The sequence below is a fragment of the Sitodiplosis mosellana genome, unplaced genomic scaffold (genome assembly GCF_009176505.1).
Source record: "Sitodiplosis mosellana isolate CC-2019 unplaced genomic scaffold, AAFC_SMos_1.0 Smas_scaffold_6166, whole genome shotgun sequence".
In the NCBI taxonomy this organism is placed as follows: domain Eukaryota; kingdom Metazoa; phylum Arthropoda; class Insecta; order Diptera; family Cecidomyiidae; genus Sitodiplosis; species Sitodiplosis mosellana.
The window spans coordinates 5,592,331-5,617,633 of NW_022601407.1; the positions used below are offsets into that span (position 1 = coordinate 5,592,331).

Genomic DNA, 25,303 nt, shown 5'->3' on the forward strand with positions numbered 1-25,303 from the left:
AATTGAAATGATAATGAAATCAAAACAAAAATTATATTCTTCTAAATTCTTCAATCAACTCAAATAATTCTATGGCAACAACGCCTTCAAATCATTTGAATTCATTACATTTTGAACTTCGTTTGCCTTCTCAATCATTTCCATTTTTGCCTTCGCCCATTTTCTGCTGAACGTTGTACAAAGCGATTTTCGAAAGAATACAATGTATCGATGCAAAACGATAGAAAAATTAGAAATTAAACACGTTCAACAGGAAATATATGTTCGAAAAAATCCATTTCCGATCATATTTGCACAGTTGAAATATTTTGTGACCGTCTCCATGGGGAAGCATACGTCTCCATTTTCTTTGGTGAGCGTTTATTTTCAATGGAGATGGTCACCGTATCATTCATTATACTGAATTTTCTAACAGACAAAAATTGCTTCCGAATACTTTTCCAGATTCAGCCTATTACTACAGTAGCAATGATGGGCCAAATGGTTGCACATTACTAGTCGGTGGAAGTAGCAGCAGCAGTAACAGTGCAGACTTGATAAATGGTTTACATACTCAATCAACAATATCGTCATCATCACATGAGATTCGTTCACCGTTGGCCGCAACGCGTGCCAATTCATTGGCAAGTGCTGCATCACCCACGGGCAGTGCATGCATCATACCATCAACATCATCATCACAATCATAAGCAACTGGAATAGAAATGATGTTCTCCCCCTTCTCCTTCACCCACTCCATCTATCTCACTTGCAACTTGTTTTTAATGGGCAGAAAAAAAATGAAATATACAACGAATAAGAACAAATCAACCACTTCTCAAGGATTAAGACGATTTCGTAAAGGAAGAGCCAACCAAATCGACACACATATACACAAAAAGCCAAGCATTTAATTGATCTGAATAGGGTGAAGAAGAGACTAGGTGTCCATCAATTGGTGTTTAACGATCAATGATGATGACGACGATATGTTCGGTAACATTTTGAAATAAATGAAACGAAAAAAAACATGCAAGAAAAACACTCAAAATCTTAAACTGTTAAGATTTAACTATAGCTTCAACAACAAAAAAGAAAACTTGATAAAAAACACACACACATACATATTCAAAACTCAAATACACACACTCTCTCACACTCTCAAATGTCATACTCAGTAAAACAAAACGAAGGAAAAATAACAAAGAACAACACTCAGACAGACATGGATTTTTACAGTTGAATCCGTTCGTTTCTTTTCTAATTCTATTCATAAGTCGTTTTAAGCATATTATAAATAAATATATATTGAATTTGGATTTAAAAAAAAACACACACACACACACACGGAAAAACAACATTTAAGGGAAAAAAACTTTTTAAAATCAATACACACAAACAAATTCAAATGAAACGAATGACAAAAAAGTATATATATTAAAAAGGAGTACATAGATTTATAGAGTAATTATTTGTCAGAAATGTGTATCTAATAAGCGTCTCTCTTGAAGAGAGCACATCAAAATAATTATTAATTAAAAACAATGAAGACATTAGATTTAAAATGCAACACAAAAAGGGAGACAAATACAACATTATTACAACTAAACCAAAAACTATCCCTTAAGATTGATACAGCAGCTCAATGAGCAAAGATCAGACATCATTTTTTGTTTTAAATTTACCAAAACGGGAATGGAATTGCTTCAACAGCAGCTGTGCGGTTTAAAACGAACGATTTTTCTTTGTTTGCATGAAATTTTTTTCGTTTTGAACAAAAGAGGCCGTGCGATTCGAGACAAAATTGGAGAATAACACATTAGGACGGAGATGCAATGGCATTTATGCATCGAGTCAGAAAAACATGCCGGAGGCTTCGTTTTGGTTACAGTCCAAAGCCGTATTTCAAAAATCCAAAACGTGGTTGAACTCGAAAATTTGGTTGAAAAAGAATCGAAAAAATCAAAAAGCGTCATAATTTATTTGCGACAACCACAAAATCTAAAAAGATTTGACGCATGAATGCCATTGCATTGGATCTTGATTTATTCGATTCATTGCTAGTTAGATTGTCAGTCGGACAGCCTTCGAAAATCAAATGATTCGTATAAAATGGAATCAAATGAGCATGCATCGAAAGAAAAAGAGGAAGAAAAAGCTGACAAAAAATCGAAAACAAGAAGAAAATCAAAAAGTTCAAGTAACCATCGAAGGGCCGAAGCTGTTTTTATTACAAACAAACAAGAAAATTATGAATTACATACCGTTTTTACACACATACACACATGTCTGAGTTTGAATTGTTATTAGAATTTGGAAACTTCAAAACAAAACCTTCGATCTAAAGGAATAACCATACAGATTTAAGAATTAAATGAAACAAAAACAACAACAAAACACATTTACTGGACTATGTCTACTTTTAGCATATTAAAGAAAGGAATAAAAACAGAACAAAAATCGATAGATAAAAAAATACGTATAAGATAGGTCTTGATATAATAATACAAAAAAAAATATTAAACACAAATTAAATTAGGAGTAATTTTAATCTAAACAAGAAAAAAACCCTACAAATGTTGTCTGTCGCGTAAATTTCTTCTGATTCCCTAGATCGAGAAAATCGAACGCGTTACGTGGCATGGGTTTCAACAAGAAATCATTCGATAGATGGTATTCTGATTTCTCAGAGCTCTTAAATAAGTTCATTATATAAAAATAAAAAACAAACAAAAAAACTTGATTTAAGACAAATCCGATTAAAAAAAAATCAAAAGACAAAAATATTATGCAAATAATCTTAAACACACAGTCGGAGCAATTCTCTCATCATTTTTTTTAGGATAAATGCAGATGACGGTTGATGCTTTTGTTAACACTCGCTTCATTTTCAATCATCGATGCAGAAGAGAGAAGACCAAAATACATTCAAAAATGTCAACCGTTTTATCATTTCAATGTTTTTTTTTGTATTTTTTTTTTATCAAGTTGAACCGTTTTTTTCTCTCTCTCTCTCAAACTTCATGCTAGTGGATACGAAACAAGTACATTGTAATCTTGCCCATTTTCTGTTTTTATTTATATTGGCAATCATAAAATTTTATCAAAAGAAATGTTTTGAAAATTATTCGAGTTTCTGTTTTAAACCGCAATTCAATTGATTTTAAAGAAAATTTCAACATGAACATTTTTGCTGACCAACCAAATCACGTGTGGATTAAGATCAAATCGCATATGAATGCTTTAAATTTGACATAAATTTTGATTGGGATTTGAAGTCGCTCTACAATCGAGGGCTTGTAATCCAAGAATTACCAAGAGTTTACTCAAAGCTATGGACAAAAAAACTAGAAGTAGCTGTGTAAATTTGGATTGGATTTTCACCTCAAAATGGAAGTTCAAATGAGTGAGGCAAAACGTGAGCTCAAGACGATGAAATACATTGAAAAATAGCAAAATATTGCTGCATGGTAAAAATAATTGATCATAAATCCAATCAAAATCGACATATTCTCAATCCAACCCAATATGCAAAATGCTTAAGCACTAAACTAATGATTGGCAATCGCTATGTATTTTTACCGAACAACAATATTTTCCAACTGTCAACCGTTGTCTCAGCATTGTTCTAATTTGACAAAATTCAACGGCATTCATTTGTGAATTGTAGAAAAACGCATTTCGAAGCGGCAAAAAAGTATAACCATGGTCACGATTACATTCTTTACTAGTGTAGCGGCGTCGAGATATTAAAATACTGAGAAAATCAAAATAAATTTTTCGACAAAGCTGTTCTTAATGCTAAAACAAAACGGGAAATAGACGAAGAAGCAAAAAGTAAAATCAGAGTTAAGCGAATGATAAAAACAATCAAGGAAATGAAGAAATAAATTAAATTTTTATATTTGTTTAGATATTAAATATATAGCATAGCTTATGTATCGATCAATAATACTGCTTTTCTTTTCTATTCTATTCATTGTTTATCCTTTTTTATTGATTAAATTAAAAGAAGAAAATAAAGAAGAAAAATAAAACACAACAAAAAATCGTTATTGTAAGGTCATCTCTTTTTTATAATATCAATATGATTGCTGAAAAATTGTAAAGTGTAAAACCAAAGATCAATAAAGAAAGTTTGAAAATGCATTGTGACTTTTGATTTCTCATTGATTAAATGCCCTTTACGCTGTGGCCTTTGATTACATGACAGCTAAATAACTTTTTGATCGTTCGATTGCTTATCGATTAAAATGGGGGGATTTCTAATGAATTTTTATTGTTTTCAGATGTTATGCAATATTTGCCGAAGACAATTTTTCGTTATCTCATGTCAGTTACTCGTAATCCACGTGTGAAAAAGTCTAAAAAAAATACGTTCATTGGACTTTTGGATTTTTGTTCGAGAACACGAATAAGAGAATAACGTAGACGGAGTGAAGTTTGAATCTATACCGGGTTTTGAAAACTGAAAAAAAATTGCGCACTAAGGCGACGAGTCACATCGGCTCATTGGTTAGATCATCTAACGCGAAATCAAGTGAGTCAAATAACAAAGTCAGATAAAAATTAGGATAAAGTGTGAAGATGCTCTAATCTTAACACTCTAATGCATAAATTTTCCTCAGGGCTGGGAGTATTGGTACTTGGTTGATTTTTGGCAATAGATAATTAAAAAAATATTCATAATCCTGGATTCCTCATTGTTTAGTCAGGAAATGCGATTGACATTAATCAGAGAACAATCAAATCCATTGTTTAAAAGTGTCAAAAATGTGTCTAATTTGGAGTTCGAATAATTTATTTTGTCAAATTTTTGTTTTTGCACACATTTTTGTTTATAACTTTACAATCACACTACATAGACAAATATTGCGAAAGACAAAAAAAAAGAGAAAACATTGACGAATAAAAATTCCCTTTGAAGCAATGTGAACCGATGTACGGTTTATGTTCTACAGGCGTTCAAATGTTTCCCATCTGGAGGCGGTTGTATGCATTAGAGGGTTAAGCAAGAAAAAATCGTCAATGGTGCTCAGGGGAAAATGATATTCGATGTATACTGATGAAAATCTATTATTACAATGAAATTCGAACAAATTTGCTATATTTCAATTTATATTTTTTTCGATTTTTAAAACTTTCCAGAAAAGGTTAATGTCACGTCTGGGACATTTCGATAAACTTTTCCCAGATTTTACTGTAATATCATCCCAGATTTTACTGTAATATCATGTTTGAAATAAGTTCAATATTCAAAAGGTAATGTCTTTAGTTTATTCATTCAAATTCAAATAGACAGACTGTGTGCACTCTAATTCGAATAGAACCCAAACTCAATATTAACAGAATTGAAGTTCCCCCGTTCCAACCGTCGAATAAGAGATTTCATGGAATTATGAAATGGTAACCAAGCGGTAGCTATGTCAAATTCGTGTGTGTTCACGCCGTTCGTGTCATTCGTGGAATCAACTGTCGGAATCACTCAGAATTCATTCTACTGTCATTGAACGTATCCATTATAGATTCTGATGCAATTTTTTTTTTCAATATTTTACATAAGCAACAATAAAACCCGATAAAAATCAATCAAAACTCGGGCCCTCTCAATAAAACACATTCCCAATTGGCAATCTTTTGCTCTGAAATCAATTTGCATTGAAAATGAGAGAAAGTTTTAACATTTGTTTAGCATTGCGTGTGTACTAAATGTATTCAAAAAAAAAAGAGTTTGTTTTTCGTTTGTTTGTGTTTGTGCATATTGAATGACTTGCCATTGTTTACTAGTAGTAATATTTGTCGTCGTTCTCTCAGTTGACTTGATCGTAGCAGGAGAGTGTCTTTCTCTTCTCATATGATTCAAATAAAATTGGCCATTTCACAAAAGTTAATCGCATTTTATCGGAATTTCCTACGTGAACAATAATTTCTATTTTCGAGTGAGTTATTTTGGAATTCAAGCAAGTGGCCGATTGATATGAAAACGAGAGTCCATTTCAAGTGCAAAAGTTGTGGGTGTGTGTGATGTATGGGCTGTGTGGTGAATATTGTGTGTATATTTGAAACCATTGAAATTTAAGGCGATCGACGAATAATCAAAACAAATCATCAAACAATTGAACGATTCACGGTGAATGAAAACTGACGATGGCGCTGAACGGATTTCTGGATTTTTTCCAAAAGGGAAAGGTGGGTTCTGGCCTACATCTTCGTTCACACAATGTATATGCAATTTTTTTTTGTTCTATTTTTTTCATTCTTGATTTTTCGTTTTGAAAAATCCACTTTCAATCGGTGGCTAATAATCAATTTTTCTCCTAAAAACAGACATTTCGACCGAAAAAAAGATTTACTCAGGGAACAATTAGATACTCGCTACATAAACAAGCTCAGGCCAGTCTTCAATCGGGTATTAATTTACGGCAAGTTGTCAAACTACCAGAAGGCGAAAATATGAACGATTGGATTGCAGTGCATGGTATATATTGGGAAAAAAAATTCGAACGGGGAAAATGTTAATCGATTATAAAAATGAGTTTTTCTAGAAAGGTGGATTTTGATAGAAAGAATCAGAGTTTAGTCCAGAAAATTCATCTTATCTCGAAAAAAAAATTCCAAAATTACCCAATTTCCAATAATAATTTCAATTTTCTGTTCAACAGTGGTCGATTTCTTCAATCGTATCAACTTAATCTATGGCACTGTATCGGAGTATTGTAATGAAACCACATGCCCAACGATGTCTGGTGGACCACGATATGAATATTTATGGGCCGATGGTGAGAATTTTAAAAAGCCAACAGCATTACCAGCACCAAAGTACATCGAATATCTGATGGACTGGACAGAAAGCCAAATCAATAACGAAAGGTACCAATTTTTTTTGGAGGCATGTTTGATTCAGAGAAACATACTAACAAAAAATCTAAACTTAAAACACTAATTTCATGGTTGGTTTTGGTCTATTTAATTATTCGCTTCTCTTATTTATTATGCACCCACTAAATTCTATTCGATGGGCATTAATTCAATGGACATGCATATTTTTCAGTGTATTTCCCGTTACAACTAATGTTCCTTTTCCGAAAACGTTTCAACATCTCTGCCGGAAAATACTGACAAGGCTCTTCCGGGTCTTTGTACACGTGTACATCCATCATTTTGATCGGATCGTCAGCATTGGAGCGGTAAGTTTTGTTTAATTGCGACATTCTTTCGTTTTTATTATCTGGGACAATTGAATAGAACTGTTTTGTTAATTCTTCAACCATAAAAGTTAAAATTATCAGAGTCAAATTGAATTGTTGGATGAAATTCAACAAAAACATTTATTTCAATCTGAAAAATTCGAAATATTTTCAACTGATACGCGTTAAGTTGGAAGTGAACACTTTTGTTAAATGACTAACGCGTAATCTTATCGAGAATAGTAAAATTAATGTCGAAATTGACGCTATGTTGGAATATTTACATTTTATGCGATTTTTTTTCTTCAAAATGAAGCTTAAATTTTGTCTCATTTTTTTCTTCAAAAATTTCATTATTTCCTCTTGCAAAATATTTTTGAAATTTTATTTCACATTTTATTCTAAACATTAGTTTATTTCAAATTGAATTCATTTTAAACATAAATTCTAATCACAATTCCCTTTATATCATTGCCCATTGCAGGAAGCGCATGTAAACACTTGTTACAAGCATTTTTACTACTTTGTTCAAGAATTTGATTTGGTGTCGGCCAAAGAGCTGGAGCCATTATCCGAGATGACTGCCCATATATGTAAAGATTAAGAATAATATGATAAGAGAGAGTGTACCAGCCGGCGAGTAGAAAATTCCTCGAAAACACCAACACATCTCAAACACCAGTTTGAAATCCTGAACCGCACACAAAGAGGATTTTCCTCTTTTTTTTTTAAATGTACAAAAATATAAACAGTTTATTTATTGGTAAATGCGTAATGTTTGTTCGTTTGTTTGTTTTCCAATATACAAATGGTTGTAATTTGTATCTCCATTAGAATAATTTTAATCAGTAATGATATTTAAAAGAAGAGAAAAAAAAATGATGAAGATGAAAGTTCGTAGAAAAATGTTTTGTCTGTCCAAATATTCTACAACGTAAATATACCGAAAATTGCCAACATTTTAACCAAAATGCGACCAAAAAATTTGTTTCATTTGCAATGAATCACCGCAATTTTAGAAACCAATATTAGGCTGAACAATTGTTTTATATCTCAATTGTTTACATATTTTTTAAATTTCATTTTTAATTAATAAATAATTTGGAACAAATCTACTACGAAAATAGTGTGAGTACTAGATCTCAAATGCAAAGTGATAAAAGTCACAAGGTATGGTCGATAAATTCAAATTTAAAAGTGATTTCAATTTAAATCTGATACAAGAAGGATTATTTCTTGCCAAAGGATAAAAGAGAGTCTAGTCCAGGATCAGAAGCTTATCCCCTGGAATGACTCATGCATTCTCCACATATTTCAAGGGAAAAATGGATTGAGTCATGAAATTGCTTTAAGAAGAAAAAAATCGAACAAATCAAGTGTGAATGCAAGTCCGATGAATGGCATAAATTTATGGATGTTCTGAGTTTTTAGTACCGATTTGATGTATAATGTATAGTGATGCTGCAGTGTCCATGCATAGAAATGAAGTATGCGAATATCGTACATCAAACATACACACACACATAGAAGAATGAAAAGTGATCGAATACATTCACATGCGCGCCTCAACTCACACAATTGTACAGCCTAACACGTCAGGGACCGATTTCGATCCAGTTCGCTGTACTGCGTCTTTTCCCCGAATCAAAAATTGCTTCTATTTCACAATCGAATGAAACGCTCGATGTTAATGAAAGACACTCATACACAAACGATGTCGCATCCCATCACCGGATTATGGAGTGTGGCCCCGACAACTGAAACACATTGAAAGCCAATTCACGCTTAAATTCATTGTGTAACATTGTGAATACATGCATATACAGAGTCTGGTTTAACCTAAATATGACTACAAACAAACGTACGGTATGTGTGTGTATGATAGAAGGCAATGGCAAAGCAAACGTAGAAAAAAGACGAGTATATTAGAGGGGAAAATTTATTTCAGTTTGATCCGTAGCGAAATGCAGTTGTTCACAAAACAGTTTTCTTTTTTCAATAAATCAACGCAGAAATTTTTTAAATACCATCTGAATATATAAAACCAAGAAAAAAAAACTATTATCGAAATTGTAAGAAAGAAATTATGTATGGATTTGTATTTTTTTTTAATCGAAATTTAAAACGAGAACAAAAAAAGTTAAAGTAAAGCCGACGTAATCGTCTAAAAAAAACTTGCACACGCACACACACACAGAGAGAGAGAGAGAGAAAATATTGTCTCCGAAAAGCAATTTTCGTATTTGCAAAAGCGCTAAAAAAGACCGATATTGGTAAAGAAAAATCTCTTAAACAAAATCTAAACCATCATAAAAGTAAATCGTTAATTATTAATTTTTTTTTCTGTCGTAAATTCCTAATCTTCCTTTTTTTGATAAATTGTTTTGCGAAAAGAGATGGAGAGTATAGACGATAATGGGGTCTCAATGAAAGAAAGACAAAGACCAAGCTATACATATTTTAATTATGCATACAGAATGTACGCGAATGTACAAACGAACCTATGGCAGAGCGAAGCAGCAGAAAAAAAAGAGAATATGTCGTACACTTTTTGTTATTGCTGTTGCCATGAAAAAAAGAGTATAAACGAGAAGAAATAATGGTAGTTGGCCATGTTGAATTTTTCTACACAATTTAATACGCATTTACTTTGCCTACATATATATATGGAAGAGCTATGTGTCGCTCGATCAATACAAGCGTACCGCGTATGCGTTTGTTGTTGCTTCTCAACAGCTAATCTCTTTCTCTAGAAAATACATGGGAACAAAAATGAAGTTGCCTTTGATCTATTTGAACTATTTCATTTAACAATCATAGCGAAGTTTTCGATGGTTTTTCGCTCGAAATTTTCTTATTTTTTTTAACTCGCTCATTGGTTGCTCTAATCTCTGGCTCTGAATTTTCGCAAGAAAAGGATACACACAGGAAGGTGAAACAGTGTATGGTTTGTAATCCTAGAAAAATTCGAATGTCATAGAAATTGCTTTTTCAAACGACAGTACCGTCTGAGTTATGTTGGTTTTTTTTTTGCGGTATCGTGCAACGGACAGATATTTAGATGCATATTTGACATCCGTTTTTATTTGATTTTTTTTTTAAATAAGAGTGTAATACACGCGCGCGCGTTCTTGACTTATATAAATGTGAATAATACTAATATATCTCGCTAATGCTACTTGCAATTTCGTCATAATTGCAAATATATATAGTATTGTTTGTTGGTTTTGTTTTTTGACGTGAACGGTTCTGCTATCGACACACATGGGAGTAATTAAAGGCGACATAGAGAAAGAGAGAGAGAGAGAGAGAGATATGAAAAATGCCATATAAAGGAATTACGATAATTTTGACGATCGCTGTTGTTTTTGTTTTTGTTGTTGTTGTAGCTGCCGTTATTGTTCGTATTCGTTTCGTTCGCTGTTCCGCTCCATGGGAGAGTAAAGAATAAGAAAAAAATAATATAAATTCAAAACGTGCGCGCAAAGTAACGACTTGGCCTAACCATTATACATTCATCAAAAATCACATACAAACATACACACATTCACTCATCCAAAAATGAAATAGAAACAGCCGTTGAAATGGCATCGTATAAGCTGCACCTGCTTACTATCAATGTATGTATGTGGATAGTATACATATGAAGAAACTTGTCGGTACGAATGGAACACCGAAATATCAAAATGATGAAATCGAAACAGAAACGGAAATTACAATGCTGGCGTATTAGTGTGCCCAAAATGTATGTGTATGTGTATCTACTATTGCGATTGCTGCTACTGAGCTCTGTTCACTCTCTGGTTGAAAAACGTACGCTTACATATACGTGTCCCAAAAACAGCAAACAACAGCAACATTAGCAGAAGCAACCATATGTACATGTTTTCATGAAAGTGAGTCACTACACAATTTGTACACAGAAAAATCTGTGTAAGTGCCAATAAACGACGGCGTCATTCTTTGGCCCAAACTCTCATCGCATCACGCATACACTGTCAATAACACGCTCTCATACAAACACATACAGACATACACACATACAACGAGATACAAACACACATACGCTTACCAAAGCAGAGAAAGAATCAAGAGCCAGCCAGCCATCGTATAGAACCATTTCAAGCTTGAGATTTTTATTCGAAAAAAGCATTATTGAGCAAATTTTCTTCCGAGTTAAATTGGTTGGTTCAGAGAGCACTAAAAACAGATATCAAAAAAGAAACAAACAAACAACAGTCTCTTCTAATGTGTTACTATTTATCTTCTGTGTATCAATCGACAGTATGTATAGCAAAAAAACAAATATGGCCACAAAATCAATATTATCTTTTCTAATTTAATAACAAAAAAAACGAATTGAATTTAACGTCGGTCGTAGCATGAAACAAAAGAGCTACAAACAAAAAGTCGTGCATATAATTCCAAACAAAAGGCAACGCTAGCCGAGAGAGAGAGAGAGAGAGTCTCGCGCAATCATTAATATACTATATAATGGCATTTTAACTAGAGACAGAAAGAGAGCCCAGCTAAAACCAAACTAATATCATTTATTTTTATTCTGCTATCGATTTGTACTTGCATTTTTTTTTGCAGTAAGCCATTTCATATTTTATTTATCTTGTATTTTGTTTGATTTCGTTAAATTCTCGTTCGTTCGTTCGTTGGATGAGCTCAATTTCGATTTTTCGTCTTGAAAGTCGTTCATTCGTTTCCAACCAAAAAGTTTATATTAGATTAAATACGTAGTTTACAATGTAGAAACTAACAAGTGTGTTGTTGTTATTGCAAAAGACAAGATTTCACAACGCAGTAAAAATATATCAACATTCGTTTGCGGGGTATGCAAGTTAAATTATCGGCGAATATAATTTTCTCTGTTCATAGCTGATATGAAACGCTGAACACAATGCAATTAATGAATAGATTTTTTTTCGTAGTTTTTAATGAATGCATTATTCAGCACTGATTTCCCACTGGTACGGTACTTGGCAATATTTTCATAGTTTCGTCTTCATATGGATGGAAAAACGGTTTTTTATTATTATTATTTTTTATTGAACCGATTATTTTCAGCTCGATTCGTACACAGTGGAGTGGTTATTTTATTAGTTTGTTCAAAGTGTGACGTTTTTCCTAGGAAGATTTTTTTTTCTTTGTCTGACGTCATCGAGCCTTATGACCGAGAATGTCCTAGTTACTTGATTTCGATTTCAATCCTTTTCTTTGCGATTCGATTCGATCGATACAAACAAAGAAAAAAAACGGTGCATACAAAACTCATCTATTTAATCCAACCTGAGAACGATGAGCTGATTCATCTCAGACAGACATATATGCATGTTTTACACTCTTCTTTTTTGTTTCTATTCCTTTCGAATATTTATAGATGTAGCAATTTAGTTTGCTTAGTGAAAAACAGACAGAGAGAGAGAGAGAGAAAGAGAGAATGCAACAGATATATGCGATTATTTATGATTGATATATAGTGATGATGACGTATGGCGAACCATACATTGCAGCTACTTTTGAGTGTGACTTGAGTGTCATGATTTCAGTTGTTGTTGTTGTTTTTTCCCGATTCTACTGTTGTTACTGGTCATGATATCCAGCCACAGTAGCCATTACCCGCTATTTTATTGGTGCTACGCAATTGTATGCAAGATTTGTGCTAATTTTTTTTTCGTTTCAAACGATGAATATGAGCTCACTTTTGGCGATCGTTTGATGTGATCAATGTGAATTATGTGAGAGACAGAGATAAAGTATATAAGGAGGAAAAAGAGAGATATACACATCCCAATTGACACCAAGTGTTAGATGATGTCAACTTGAAAAATAACCGCAAACCAACAAAAAAAAAATTACTATATATGAGCCATGAAAATTTCATTATTTGCCAGACAGACCAAGTCATTTTGAGTATTGACAGACGATCCACGCTCTTCATTCAGCATTTTGTTGTTGTTGTTGTTGCTGTTGCTGCTGTTGTTAATACTCATAAATTATGAAATTCCCGCATAGCACCGTATGTGCGTGTCTCTGTGTCTATGTGTGAGTGCGTGTGTCATTTGTTCGTGTCGTAAAATTTTTCGCATTGACCGAATCCCCATTGAAATCAAGCGATTTCAGATCGTTCGTTTCATGGCATTATTGTTGTTTTTTTATATTGTTCACACGTTCCATCGTCCATTGTATAAATATACATAGACATACACATACACCATCGAAGCCTCACGCACATTTATACAATCATTGGTGTGTAAGATGTACTCTAACCTGCCCTCTGTTCAAACGTTCGTTTGTTCGTTCGTTCGTTCGTTCGTTCATCCGTTCACTGTATCTTTGTCACTGTGTGCGTGTGAAACAGGCATCAGCAGAACGACGATTTTTAGTACGCGAACCGTTCGCTCAATGTTCATTTCAACATTAACCTAAATGAAGAGTGAATGTGAACAGGCTAGGCTTACACCTTAAATAAACACACAATATATAGATAGATGGTTTTTTTTACATTCGTTTCAACCTCCGCAAAATTTTGTTCGATTTTCAAGTTAATGGCGAACAATTGAATAGAACGAAATTTATTTATTTATTTTTTCCATTAAAATAGTTACTGAGATTTAGTAGTAAAAAGAGAATAATCAATAGTAAGAAAAGAGGAAAAAAATCGATCGTTAACGAAATGATTTGACAAAGTCTGCATTTTTAAGGTATAATAAATCAAACAAACAAAAATATTCGCGACCAGAAATAGAAAGAAGATTTGCGAAGTAAATGCGCTTTGAAGAGATAAAAAAAAGGTAGCTAAAGGAGACAGACTGCAAAGCATTAGTCAGTGAGACAGAGACAGTTGCCGCCCGTAGTAGCAACAGCAAAAGCAGCCGCACATACAACGACCGAATCGAGTCGAGTCGAGTGTGAATGCCGCACTAATATGCATACATTTGTTGTTGCTTTTGTCAGGTCAATGTGTGCGTGTGTGTGTATGTGTTTGCTCTTGTATTACTGCGAAGAAGCCGAACAGAGAGTAGCATAATGTGTTGGATTTTCGATTAACATTTTGCGTTTTATATACGTACGTCTTTCCAATACAACAACTTTTACTCTACTATTTCAAACGTACCGATACAAAAAAAAATTTCTCTTCATCTTGCATTTTTGGCAATTGTGTTATTTTTTTTGATTACTTTTCGGCTCAGATTTTTGCGAGAAAAATAAAATTCTTAAACAATTTGGTCGAAACCAAATTTCGAGGAAATATTTGCTGAATCGAACATTTGACCAAAGTAAAAGCAATGAATTTCGATGAAAAATGTTCCATTGGATCTCAATTCGATTGGATTTGTTATTAACCAAAGTGTGTTTTGTTTGTCATGGTTTTGTCCTTTAAGTATGTCATCAATTATTTTGAATGATGTAAATGAGTCGATAAATCAACTAGAGGCGTCCATTTTTTGTTCAAGGCTTCATGTACTCGATGCATTTTTTTTAATTGTTCTTCTTTTCATCGATGAGGTCGATGCCCGCACCGTCGTCAATTATTTCGCAAAACCGTTTTTTTTTTATTTCCACCATCTCACTTCTCTACACACTTTCTCTTTGTATCTCATTCATTCTTGTTGGCCGACTTGATGTGTGAATTTCTCGCTCTACTACTCATTACTTCACTAGTGACCGATCAATTCTTCAACCGAAATTTAGCGTTAGCACAACAACGGGGATATGCGAAGAAAATAATAATTATGATATAAACACATACGGGAAGTGGTTTTATTCAATTGAATAATGAATACACTTGAATACGAGCTGAATAATAAAGGAAACACCAGGGCTCTGATAAAAATCAGTGTGCTTACAAACGAAAACAAAATTACTCGACGTGCGCGTGGCCAATATGCGTTGATCCGATACTGTTTACTAGATCAGTGTGCCTTTTGATATTAGTCATAAGAATGCCGATGAATATTAGCTCAATGAACTGATGTTTTCTCCATTCTTTCTTATCTTTTGATATTTCCAGCTATTGAACGATACATAAATTAGAGAAGAAAACTAAGGCAAATTTGAAGAAGAAAAAAGAGGCAGAAATTATGGCTGAGCCCGATTTCGATGCCCGGAATGCAATGGAAGACGAAGACTTAGAAGATGGCGAAATTGAAACGGACGAGGAAAATGAAGAAGTGAAACCAGCAGCACCAGTAAAGCCGGCGATCAGTGAGCCGGTGAAGAAATCCAAGAATACCGATGATGATTCGAAGAAAAATGATGGCAAGGGCAAAAATGATCATCGCAAGTCGACACCAGATAACAGTACAGCTAAAAGTAAAAAGATATCAGCTAGCGATACCGTTGCAAAGGGTAAGTACTTTTGTTTCTTTGATTTTATCACACGTAAATAATTTCGTTGTGTGCTAGATTATTCCTCTTCAAAACGAATTATCAATCGTTTTCATCGCCGTTATTAATCAATAATTCATTTGGTTTCTTTTTATTTCATTCGTCGTACAGACGACTGGGCGGGTGATGTAGAAGCGCTTCTTGCAAAGGCGCTACAGAAAGATGGCATTGCGCCGAAACCAGTGAAATTAAATTCAAACAAATCCAAGGATGACACAAAGGACACCAGCAGTAAGGATGTGAAAGAACCAAAAGGCGAAAGTAGTAGTAAGTCGAGTAAACACAAGCGCAAACATAGTAAAAATGATAAAGAATCGCAGCGGAAAAAGGCACGACTCACTGACGACGATGCCGAACGATCCTATCATTCAAATGATTCTGAGGATTTTGATGAGTATGAAATGATGAATGTGAGAGGTGGCAGTCCACCATCACATGGTGGCCCATCGCAGGGCTCACAAAAGCAAAATGCACTGTATTATGATTCGGATGCGAGCTATTCATCGCCTGAGAGTGAATCGGGCGACCACAGGCGACGCAATCGTGGCGGTGGAGGTGGCGGCGGAGGCGGCAGCAATAAACGCAACCGTGGCGGCAACGATCGTAATTCACGTCGAAATCATCGCGGTGGTAATTCCAAACGCGATCATAAACGGCGACGCGACGATTCTGATGATGAAAACATTAGTCATAGCAATAATACCGGTGGCGGTGGCAACAATCGAAGCAATAACAATAATAATCAACCGCGCAAAGCGGAACTGTGTAAATTTTATCTGATGGAATGCTGTGCCAAAGGTGAAAAATGTTTGTATATGCACGGCGATTTCCCATGTAAATTTTATTATCTAGGAATGAAAAATCATAATCGTGAAAATTGTAAATTTTCACACGGCAAACCGCTGACCGATCAATTACGGGCCGTACTGTTGAAACATTTGGAAACGGCACCAAAGGAAATTCTTGGCGATTTTCCACGAATCGCGCGCGAAAATGCGATCAATATGATAAATGCACAGCATCAAAAGTTATTAGTAAAATTTGGCATGGAACCCGAACCCAGTACAAATCCAGCAAATTCATCGCAAACATCCAAATTACCATCGTTACTGGACATTAATCTGGATAAATATCAGCCACCATCGAACAATGATCACGGCCTCGGCAACATGAAAAAAGATAAACCACGGAAGAGCCGATGGTGCGACCAAAGATCCAACGAATCGAATACCAATCATTCATCGCAGAATACCAACAATTTGTCACACAGCAATGCCGCCGCAAATTCAACCAACGAAAATGATATTAAACTTAGCTCGCTCACCATTGGCACACTGACATCCGAAGAACTGACCGAACTGGATAAACTCACCAAAATGGGCATCGAAACATTAAGCCAAATTGCACAATTGACACTTCTACAAGTGAGTGAACTCGGCTTGAGTATAGCTGTCATTTCGGGGCTACAATTGAAAGCAGTTCAGGTAAACAATCGATTTTATGTTGAATTTATCGCAATTATTTATGATTTATTATCAAAATCTTATAGACTTTTTGAGCATTTCCATCTAAAACAAGAGCTCTGTCAAAAAAAAGGAATAATTTCGTTTCCTAACACATTTTAACATTCATTCAAAATATTCTTCCATCTACACCGGCCGGATGTATTGTCTGAAAATAAACATGAATGGGAATGTACGGCTGTGTGTGTTGGAACATCAACTTTGCCATAATATAATCAAATGCCTCATTTTCAGTCTTACCTATCTATAATAATAATGAAACATCAAATTCACCACTAAATTTCATTCGCAGACGCTACAAAATAAACAGAAGCAGCAACAGCAGCAACAGCAGCAACAACAACAGTCGTCGAAGAATAGCAAAAATAGTACAGCGTCAGAGCATCAAAATCCATTCTCATCAAAAGCAAAAGAGTTGTTGAGTCAAGATCAAGATATGCGAATACCGATGAATGCATCGAAAGCAAATGATAAATTGGAGTTGACCAATCAAGATGTGGATATGCGTATTTTATCCATGCCACGACAAACTGGCATGGATAAATCCAAATATAAAAAATCCGAAGCAAATAACTACAACAAAAATACTCATTCATCCGACAAGTCAAATGAATCGGCGAACGCATCGAGAAAAACAATTGATTATTCACAATATTTAAAAGATGCCGCCATCGATCCAAATCAATCTGACTTGGAAGATTCAATAGGTACGTATCATTTATACTGAATATCCAATTGATTCATTTTTAATTGTGAATTTAAAAGAAAAACAAGTAAAAAAAAAGAAAATTGATAAGTTAGAGTTATTAACGATAACCAACTAATTCATTTTCTTACTTTTGAACGCAGAGAGTGAATCATTAAATAAAGAGAAGAAGAAAGGCTATGACAGTGATGAAGATGAAGCCAATACATTAGTAATAGAGGAAGAAGATGAACCAGTACAACTCGAAGAGTTGAATCCAGAAAATGATGCGACTGGACTTCACAAGATGAATTCAGCATTGAGCGTAAGTATCGGGTTAATTTTGATGGAAAAAAGTTCAAACATAAAGGTTAATTGCTTTGAAATGATGTTAATCATATACAAAACTTAAATGAACGATAATTTTTAATTAGAATCTTAGTTATCATACTAATGATTTTATTGCTCTAGTTGGCATTGATCAAATTCTCCATTCCGTGGATGCTTTAATATTAATTCAAATCTTGTTCGTATTTTTTCTTCAGGATAACACAAGCGAATTCAACTCACAAGCGTCTACTTGGTTTGATTCGCAACGCGAGCCCAGCGATATGGCAAACTCATTACCCAGCCCTGATCCAAATTCAGATCCATCAAATCAAAATGAAAATATCTTGCCAGCATTTTATGCACCATCATCACTATATCCGACAAGTAATAAAATCGACTTAAGCTCATCCGTATCACAATATTTGAAAAAGGACAAAGACAGCGTACAAAAGACTGATAACTATAATAGCCAAGCGGACAGTGGTTTCAATACGGAACCTCTTGATGGTAAGTGATTTTTACTTTGGGAGATTTTTTTTTTGTTCACTTGAACACATTTTCATATCCCTTACTAACCCAACGAGAATGACTTAAGGAGAAAAATTTTATTTATTTATTTTTTTCTTGACTTTTCATTTGCTTTCCAGATAATGAATCACCCAGTCGATCACCGTCAACAAGAACATCATTCTATTCGAGGTACGCATTTCGACTCAATTTTTATTGAAATTTTGATGCAAAAAATTCATAAATTTTCTTTTCAATTCATTTTTATTCCAAATTTTGCATCTTTTTTCTGTTTTAAATCTGACCTTCGAATCGATTTGTCTTTGCTGTTCTAAATCGAATCTTCATTTCGAATATCTACTGATCTTTTCTGAAAAAAAAAATTAAACTTCTCCTTTCTCTTCATGAAACTCATAGGCAAATACCCGAAACGAATCACCCGGCTCCACAAGCACTCGATGAGAAACCATCGCCAACCGTTGATTATGACAGTTCGTCAGAGACGAATGCACGAAATAATTGTAGTTCACCACCGGTGCTGGTCAAGCCGATACGAAAAAGTATGTACGAAGTGAGTTCGGACGATGAAAATCAAAATGATGATTGCATTCGATCGCCCAGTGATGATGACGATTCACAAGATTCACGGAATAAAAATGCATTTTCGTTGAGCAAAGACAAAGATATGCGCATCCCAATTTTTGAGGATTATTCAAACGGTGATATTGACCTGCGACTACCATTCAAACCAGTTATGGCCAATTACATACCGGCCACGGAAATTGATGCTGCAATCACTTCACATGCACCGATCACATATGAGGTAAGAGCTGTTTCCGTTTGTACTCCTTAAACTGAATTTATTTTAGAATATGGAATTTGATTTTTTTTATTAATTTATAAAAACATTTTATTTCCATAAAATAATCATGGCTCCCACGCCTTGGGATTTCGAATTAATCGTTAATTTCTTGTATTTTCTCCCCCTCATTTTTCTCTTTTGCAATTTTTTTTTTCTTCTTTCTACTTTCAATTTTAAACTAGGTGATGGAGGTGGATATTCCAAAACCGGACTACAGTGAATTGCGAAGAAGTATTCCAACGCATAAAAATACGCTTGATCCGCGTCTCAGACGGATATTACGGATAAAAGAAGATCCGGACACCGAATTATTTGCATTAAGCATAAAAGCGTCACCATTTTCACCGCCGCATGAGCCCGAAGCGCCCACCATTACAGCAACCAAACTAGATAATCCAATAAGCGGTGATCCGCGACGGCAACGAACCGATCCACGTCGTCCAAATGCGCACATTGGCGCTGGCACAACGGCGTCAAATGCCACAGCCTCAGTATTAAATAAGCAACCATCATCATCGTTATCATCATTGTCGTCACAACCACAACGTTCGGTGCATTTGGATATACAGAACATTCTACAGAAATCGAATTGGTACAAGGACTGTAGTTCAAAGCAAAAGATTATGGTCAATCAACAGTTGGCCATTGTATCGACTGAGTTGAAAAAATTTCATGCCGATCCATCGGACAATAAGATATTTGATTTAAATTTTATTAATCAGAATCCATTGCTGCAGGAGGTATTAACCAATTTAGGAATTTTCATTAGTGATGACGGTGAATTTGTGCAGCTCGATCAAACAACGGGTTTGAGCGGTAAAGAAATGTCGGGTCGTACGGGTGCCGGCAATTCGCAAGGAATAGTTGATTTAATGTCAATACCAATGGACGTTGACTACCTACGAAATCAACAGCAACAACAGGAAGTGCAACAGCAACAGCAAGCTGCATTGCAAGCGCAAATCAGTGCACTGGGTGGGCCACGATTCCTTGGTCAGGCGGGCGCAACAGCACAAATGCTCGCTGGCTTTGCTGGATCATTGCCGGGTGATTTAATACGGCCCGGAATTTTAGGTATAGCACCAAATATGCCTTTGAATGATGCCTATAATCTCATACAAAACGCCAGCCAAAATCCATTCTTTGGTAATCGAGGCTCGGGTGGTGGTGGCGGTAACGGAGGCGGAGGCGGCGGCAGTAATAATGGTGGTGGTGGTGGTGGCGGCAACAATCGACGCACCGGCGGTGGAATGAGACGCAACCAATTCGATAGAAATAATTCACGGCGTAAGTGAATGTATATGCAAAACAAACAAACAAATAAAATTCTCGGGTAAAAGAGGAACAAGCGCTTTCCCAAAATGATGATTATTTGATTCCATGAAAATATGCAATATATATCTCAGTCTATCTCAGTCTTTCTATCTTTCTCTATGAATGAAGTAAAAAAAAAATACAAAAAAAAACAAAACCGAACGCGATAACACAGAATAGCCGTCGAAGCGCTTCTTTGTCTCTTTACCACTTTTCTGCGAATACGTGCAAGAAAAGCCAATTAATGGCTTTTCATTTCTTCCTGCCGCGAATCAAGCGAAAGAAGATGAACAATATAAAACATGAAAAATGCTATGCTATGTGTCCTTGCAACAGAGATGAATTTACGATAAAAAATGATCAGAAGAGGAAGAAGAAAACAATGATGTAATATGTATGCATGCATGATGCGAGCGAAAATACAGAGAAAGAGTGTGTAAGCCGGTACAAAAAGCAACAAAAAATGAATGAATTCTTTATGATTTAAGGGTTCCTTAGATATACATATGGCATATATAAATATATATATATATCACACTGATAATGGATGATTTTTGGGATTTGATACACATCAACGATGAGAAAAAAGAATCAGAGACGCAAATCTGATGACATGATTTATATAAACAGAAAAAAAAGAGAAGAGAGAAATAGAAAGGAACTTTCGCTAAAATGTTACTGAAAATGAAAACATTTTTTTTTGCTTAGTATATTATAAAATATCAATCACAATGTACTTCAAATTTGTTTAAACGATGGTTGAAAAAATGACGTAAAGATGAGACTCAAAAGAAAAACAGAAAAAAAATTTTTATTGATCAATGAGTTGAAGAACGAGAAGAAGGAAAAAAAAGCATCGCATTCTTTTTTATAAGTATCACACATTTATTTTATTGAAACGAAAAAAAATTAATATTGATAATAAAACTGAAAATTACGCCAACTTGTTTGTTTCCACAAAAAAAAAATCGAGTGTGTATGTTAAGATTCAAACATTGGAATGAAGCACCGCGTACACCCGTTTTTTGTTCATTTTCTCTTTCGATTTCCATGACCGCATTTACTGCCTTAGTTAGCGCGAGTTAGCACACATAACAATTCGTTCGTGTGTCATCCCTCTTGTGCTGCCGCACATATTTCCAATACATGATGTGTGTGTGCATCTAGTGATTTTTTGTTTTGTTTTGTTTTCATTTCGAAATGGACACCCATCGGATACATGTAATATATAGTGTATATGTATGAAATCGGTTCATTTTTATTTTCTCTTTTTTCTGTCTTCTTGGAAAATCAAGAGCACACATATCACCATTACTTTGTAACTAATGACAACCGTTTCGGAATGTGGAATTTGGAACGGCAGCTCTTTCGCTCTTTCGCTTCAGATTGAGTGTGTGTATTGGCTGGATATGGTGAACTCAATTTCAAAAAGTCACACTCAGTCCACAACACATTTTTGCCGACACAACCAAAGTCCAAACAAAGCAACGACATTGACAACAACAACAACAATAAGCACAGTACAAAGCACAAGCACACGCAGTTCATAGACGTGTTTTTATGTCGTTTTTATATGTTAACAGTAGAGAGACGTTCATATTGTCCTTTTGGCTTTTAAGCACCCCCTACCGATATGTATGTCCCTACAATGACATGAAAAACGAAAAGAAAAGCGAAGAAAAAAAAGCACACATACACACACACACAGGTGCAATAACTGAAAATATGGATTGATATGTATGATACGCGATGTATTTAATATATTCATATCGGTGTTTTTGAAAGCAATCCGTAAAATGATCGATTGCCGCCACCGCCACCGCCGATGACAATCACGATGGCGATGGAGATGACGACCAAACACTCGTTGGAAAGCAGGAATCACATTGCCTGTTCGTATGCCATTCAAATCCATGTTTTTGTTGTGGTTGTTGTTGGTGATAGAACCAATCAAAGCCGCTGAATAAAATCCAAACTTTTCCTCCAAACAACAAATCTCAGCCCGTTTGTCAACAAGACAACGCGACAGAGAGAACCAAAACGAGAAAAAAAAAAGTCATATTAAATTTTCATGAACGGCAACTTTCGACTCATCAAATATTACTCAAGCAATTTGATCACAAAAGGAATTATGATGTAACCTGAGAAAACGTCATATTATGTATATTTGTGTGCCCGGTGAGCAATGAAGACAACAAAAAAAAACCTCTAGCAGCCTTTTTCAGAGCACATTAGCCACGATGAAAAGACTGTCGATTTTTTTTTCGTCATTCAGTTGTTGATTTTTTTTTCATGTTGTTTTCATTTCTATTAAAAGAGAAAGAGAGAGTGAAAGCCATTTGTATGGATTCAAGTGAAAATAAAATCCTTTTATTTCAACTGTACAATATCGTTCGACATCTGTTGGAACTCATTCATACCTCCTTCCTATAAAATTGTCCATTTTCTCCTTTTCAAACAGTTTAAAACATCTGAGGTTTTGTTTTCTGTACATTACCAGTTGTTGCCCACTTCTACTGCAAAAAAAGCAAGATCGAAAAAACTCCTTTTCTACAACTTGAAAATTTAAAAGGACCACCCAGGTCTCTATCAAAACGATAGAAGAAAAAAAAACATGTTCAAGCAGAAAGACTACAAACGAAAACAACCGCTCACAAATCGACGAATATTTGCTTGCTTGCAGTTTACTTTCCTTTTTGATCATGTGCTTTGCATGTTATACACTGTTCAACGGCAACCGAATTTCGAAAAAAATGCGAGCGAGCGCGCAGCTAGCACTCTTTCTCTCTCCCTCTCTCTTTCTTTCTCGACACGGACACTCGATATTGCTTGCCAAATCAGTCGAAATGCAAATGTGAACTGAATATCAAAGAAGAAGAAGCAGCAAGAACAACAACAACAAATAAATAAATAACGAACAAATATTATATATACATATATTTGAAAAGAAGAAGAAGAAGAAGAAGAAGGGATAAAAACGACGAAACACCTGTCCTTGTTATTTAACATTGATTCGTGAAAATAATAACAGCAATGTTAAAAGCTTCGACGTATTTGTGAAGAGTGAACAGCAGCAACGTGAACGAACGGCCGAAGAGAAGAAAAAAAAAGAAGAAGAGCAATACGAATTGTGTGTGAGTGTATGTCTGTATAGAGGTATAGAGAGAGGAATATATGAGAGAAATTATTTTTATTTTCATTTTGTCATCCGGGAAAATCAATTAAAACGGTCGTTACCAGCAGCGTAAAATGCGGCGATTTTTCGAGTTTTTTTTTCTCCCCTTTTGCTTCCTTTCTTCAAACCGAAAATATACCGAATCACATAACCTAGAGCAGCGAAGCGATGGGCCGCCGCGCGTGCACAATGCACACGGAACAACAAAACGATTGTAGTAATTATAGTCAGATGGGCTAAATGCTACTTCTATTTGCTAATGTTGGTACAAAAATGTTGTCGTGTGTTTTTTTTGCTTCTCTCGTATGTTGCTCTCAGTTCGTACACAAATGCATGGAGTACGACCGTTTTTTATTTTTCATTCTTTTTGGAAGCGGCTGCCTCGTTATTGATGCTCAACTCATTTTTTTCTTATCTTGCTCACAAATTCACGAGATTTACCGCTATAAAAGCAAAATTTTTTGTCCACGTGTAATGTTTGGGTTTTTTGTTCGCCTCCAAATGTGGCCCCGTCATCATACGGCCAAAAACCATATTGGCCATGCTACAAAACTGTTATGCCAGCACAACAACGGATTATGTGACAACACCATATGCTATGAATGAACCAGCTTCGCATGATTTTTTTTCCTTCATGAAATGATGTTTTTTTTTATAGATTGAATGCGATCAACAACTTCATATTTTTTAGCTTTTTTCAGGATGCTCTTTTAATTTAGCAATAGATTTAATGCGTGTAGTTTAGCCGAGCGTCTTAGGTGTCATGCGAGTCTTATGAGTCAACACGAAAAATGTAGGCAATTTTGCGAGTTTTTCATATGAGTTTGCGAGTCACTGTTTCTTCGAGAGAAAAAATTCGACTGACTCACGTTGATTCGTAGATTTGTTGAAAATACTCTGTACTTTCTGTGGTAGGACTCGCGAGTCAATTTATGTGAATTTTTGTGAGTCAGCACTGACTTGCGATGGCAAATAAGCCTCTCAAGTTGAGCAATGGATCATTATACAATCTTTAGGGTAATTCTTGGTCTTTAATTCTCTTTGCCCGTATTTTTGGAACGATTCTTTTCAAAAGCATTTTTGAACTCTTTTTTTTTTAAATAAACAAAAATGATCTTTCTATGAATGAAGATTTTTCTTTGTCTTGTTTACATCTCCTGATGCATGCTTTTGTTACATGAAACGTAATGTAATCAAGAATTTAAAAAAAATATGTGGAAGTTCAAGGTCTTAAATGGTTGGAAAGAAAAGAATATACGATAAAACCGGAGAGATATCTCTTGTGTATAAACACACTAAGCTCTTGATTTGTAGTTAATTATCATTATGGCGGCAATTTAG

General features: G+C 34.9%; 3 protein-coding genes across 21 annotated transcripts in view; all 3 read left to right on the top strand.

Annotated features, from left to right (window-relative positions):
* The window catches only part of LOC129575267 (paired box protein Pax-5), a 70,055-nt gene extending 65,959 nt beyond the window's left edge, over nt 1-4,096 (top strand). For 5 of the 6 annotated variants that reach the window (XM_055458449.1, XM_055458455.1, XM_055458452.1 and 2 more), the window contains one exon: nt 445-4,096. In XM_055458449.1, coding sequence (XP_055314424.1) covers nt 445-689 — 245 coding nt within the window. In that variant the 3' untranslated portion in view covers nt 690-4,096. The remainder of the gene's footprint in view (nt 1-444) is intronic. The other variant, XM_055458454.1, reaches the window with a different exon arrangement.
* A 1,371-nt stretch (nt 4,097-5,467) lies between these two features.
* Nucleotides 5,468-8,137, top strand: LOC129575269 (MOB kinase activator-like 3). 2 transcript variants are annotated; one of them, XM_055458472.1, is made up of 5 exons: nt 5,468-6,168; nt 6,307-6,457; nt 6,642-6,849; nt 7,031-7,166; nt 7,651-8,137. In XM_055458472.1, exons 1-5 carry the CDS (start codon nt 6,127-6,129, stop codon nt 7,768-7,770), a joined length of 657 nt encoding a protein of 218 aa, XP_055314447.1. In that variant the 5' UTR covers nt 5,468-6,126; the 3' UTR covers nt 7,771-8,137. The 2 variants fall into 2 exon arrangements, with proteins under 2 accessions (XP_055314447.1, XP_055314446.1); XM_055458471.1 differs by having other exon boundaries at nt 5,503-6,201.
* Nucleotides 8,138-8,937: 800 nt separating this feature from the next.
* On the top strand, nt 8,938-20,835 carry LOC129575268 (protein suppressor of sable-like). 13 transcript variants are annotated; one of them, XM_055458459.1, is made up of 9 exons: nt 8,938-14,559; nt 15,190-15,527; nt 15,678-17,050; nt 17,382-17,796; nt 17,939-18,099; nt 18,320-18,611; nt 18,752-18,803; nt 19,029-19,434; nt 19,656-20,835. In XM_055458459.1, the coding sequence occupies exons 2-9, from the start codon at nt 15,260-15,262 to the stop codon at nt 20,766-20,768; spliced, it is 4,080 nt and encodes a 1,359-aa protein (XP_055314434.1). In that variant the 5' UTR covers nt 8,938-14,559; nt 15,190-15,259; the 3' UTR covers nt 20,769-20,835. The 13 variants fall into 13 exon arrangements, with proteins under 13 accessions (XP_055314434.1, XP_055314435.1, XP_055314438.1 ...); XM_055458460.1 differs by having other exon boundaries at nt 8,938-14,526; XM_055458463.1 differs by having other exon boundaries at nt 8,938-14,244.
* The last annotated feature ends 4,468 nt before the right edge of the window (nt 20,836-25,303 follow it).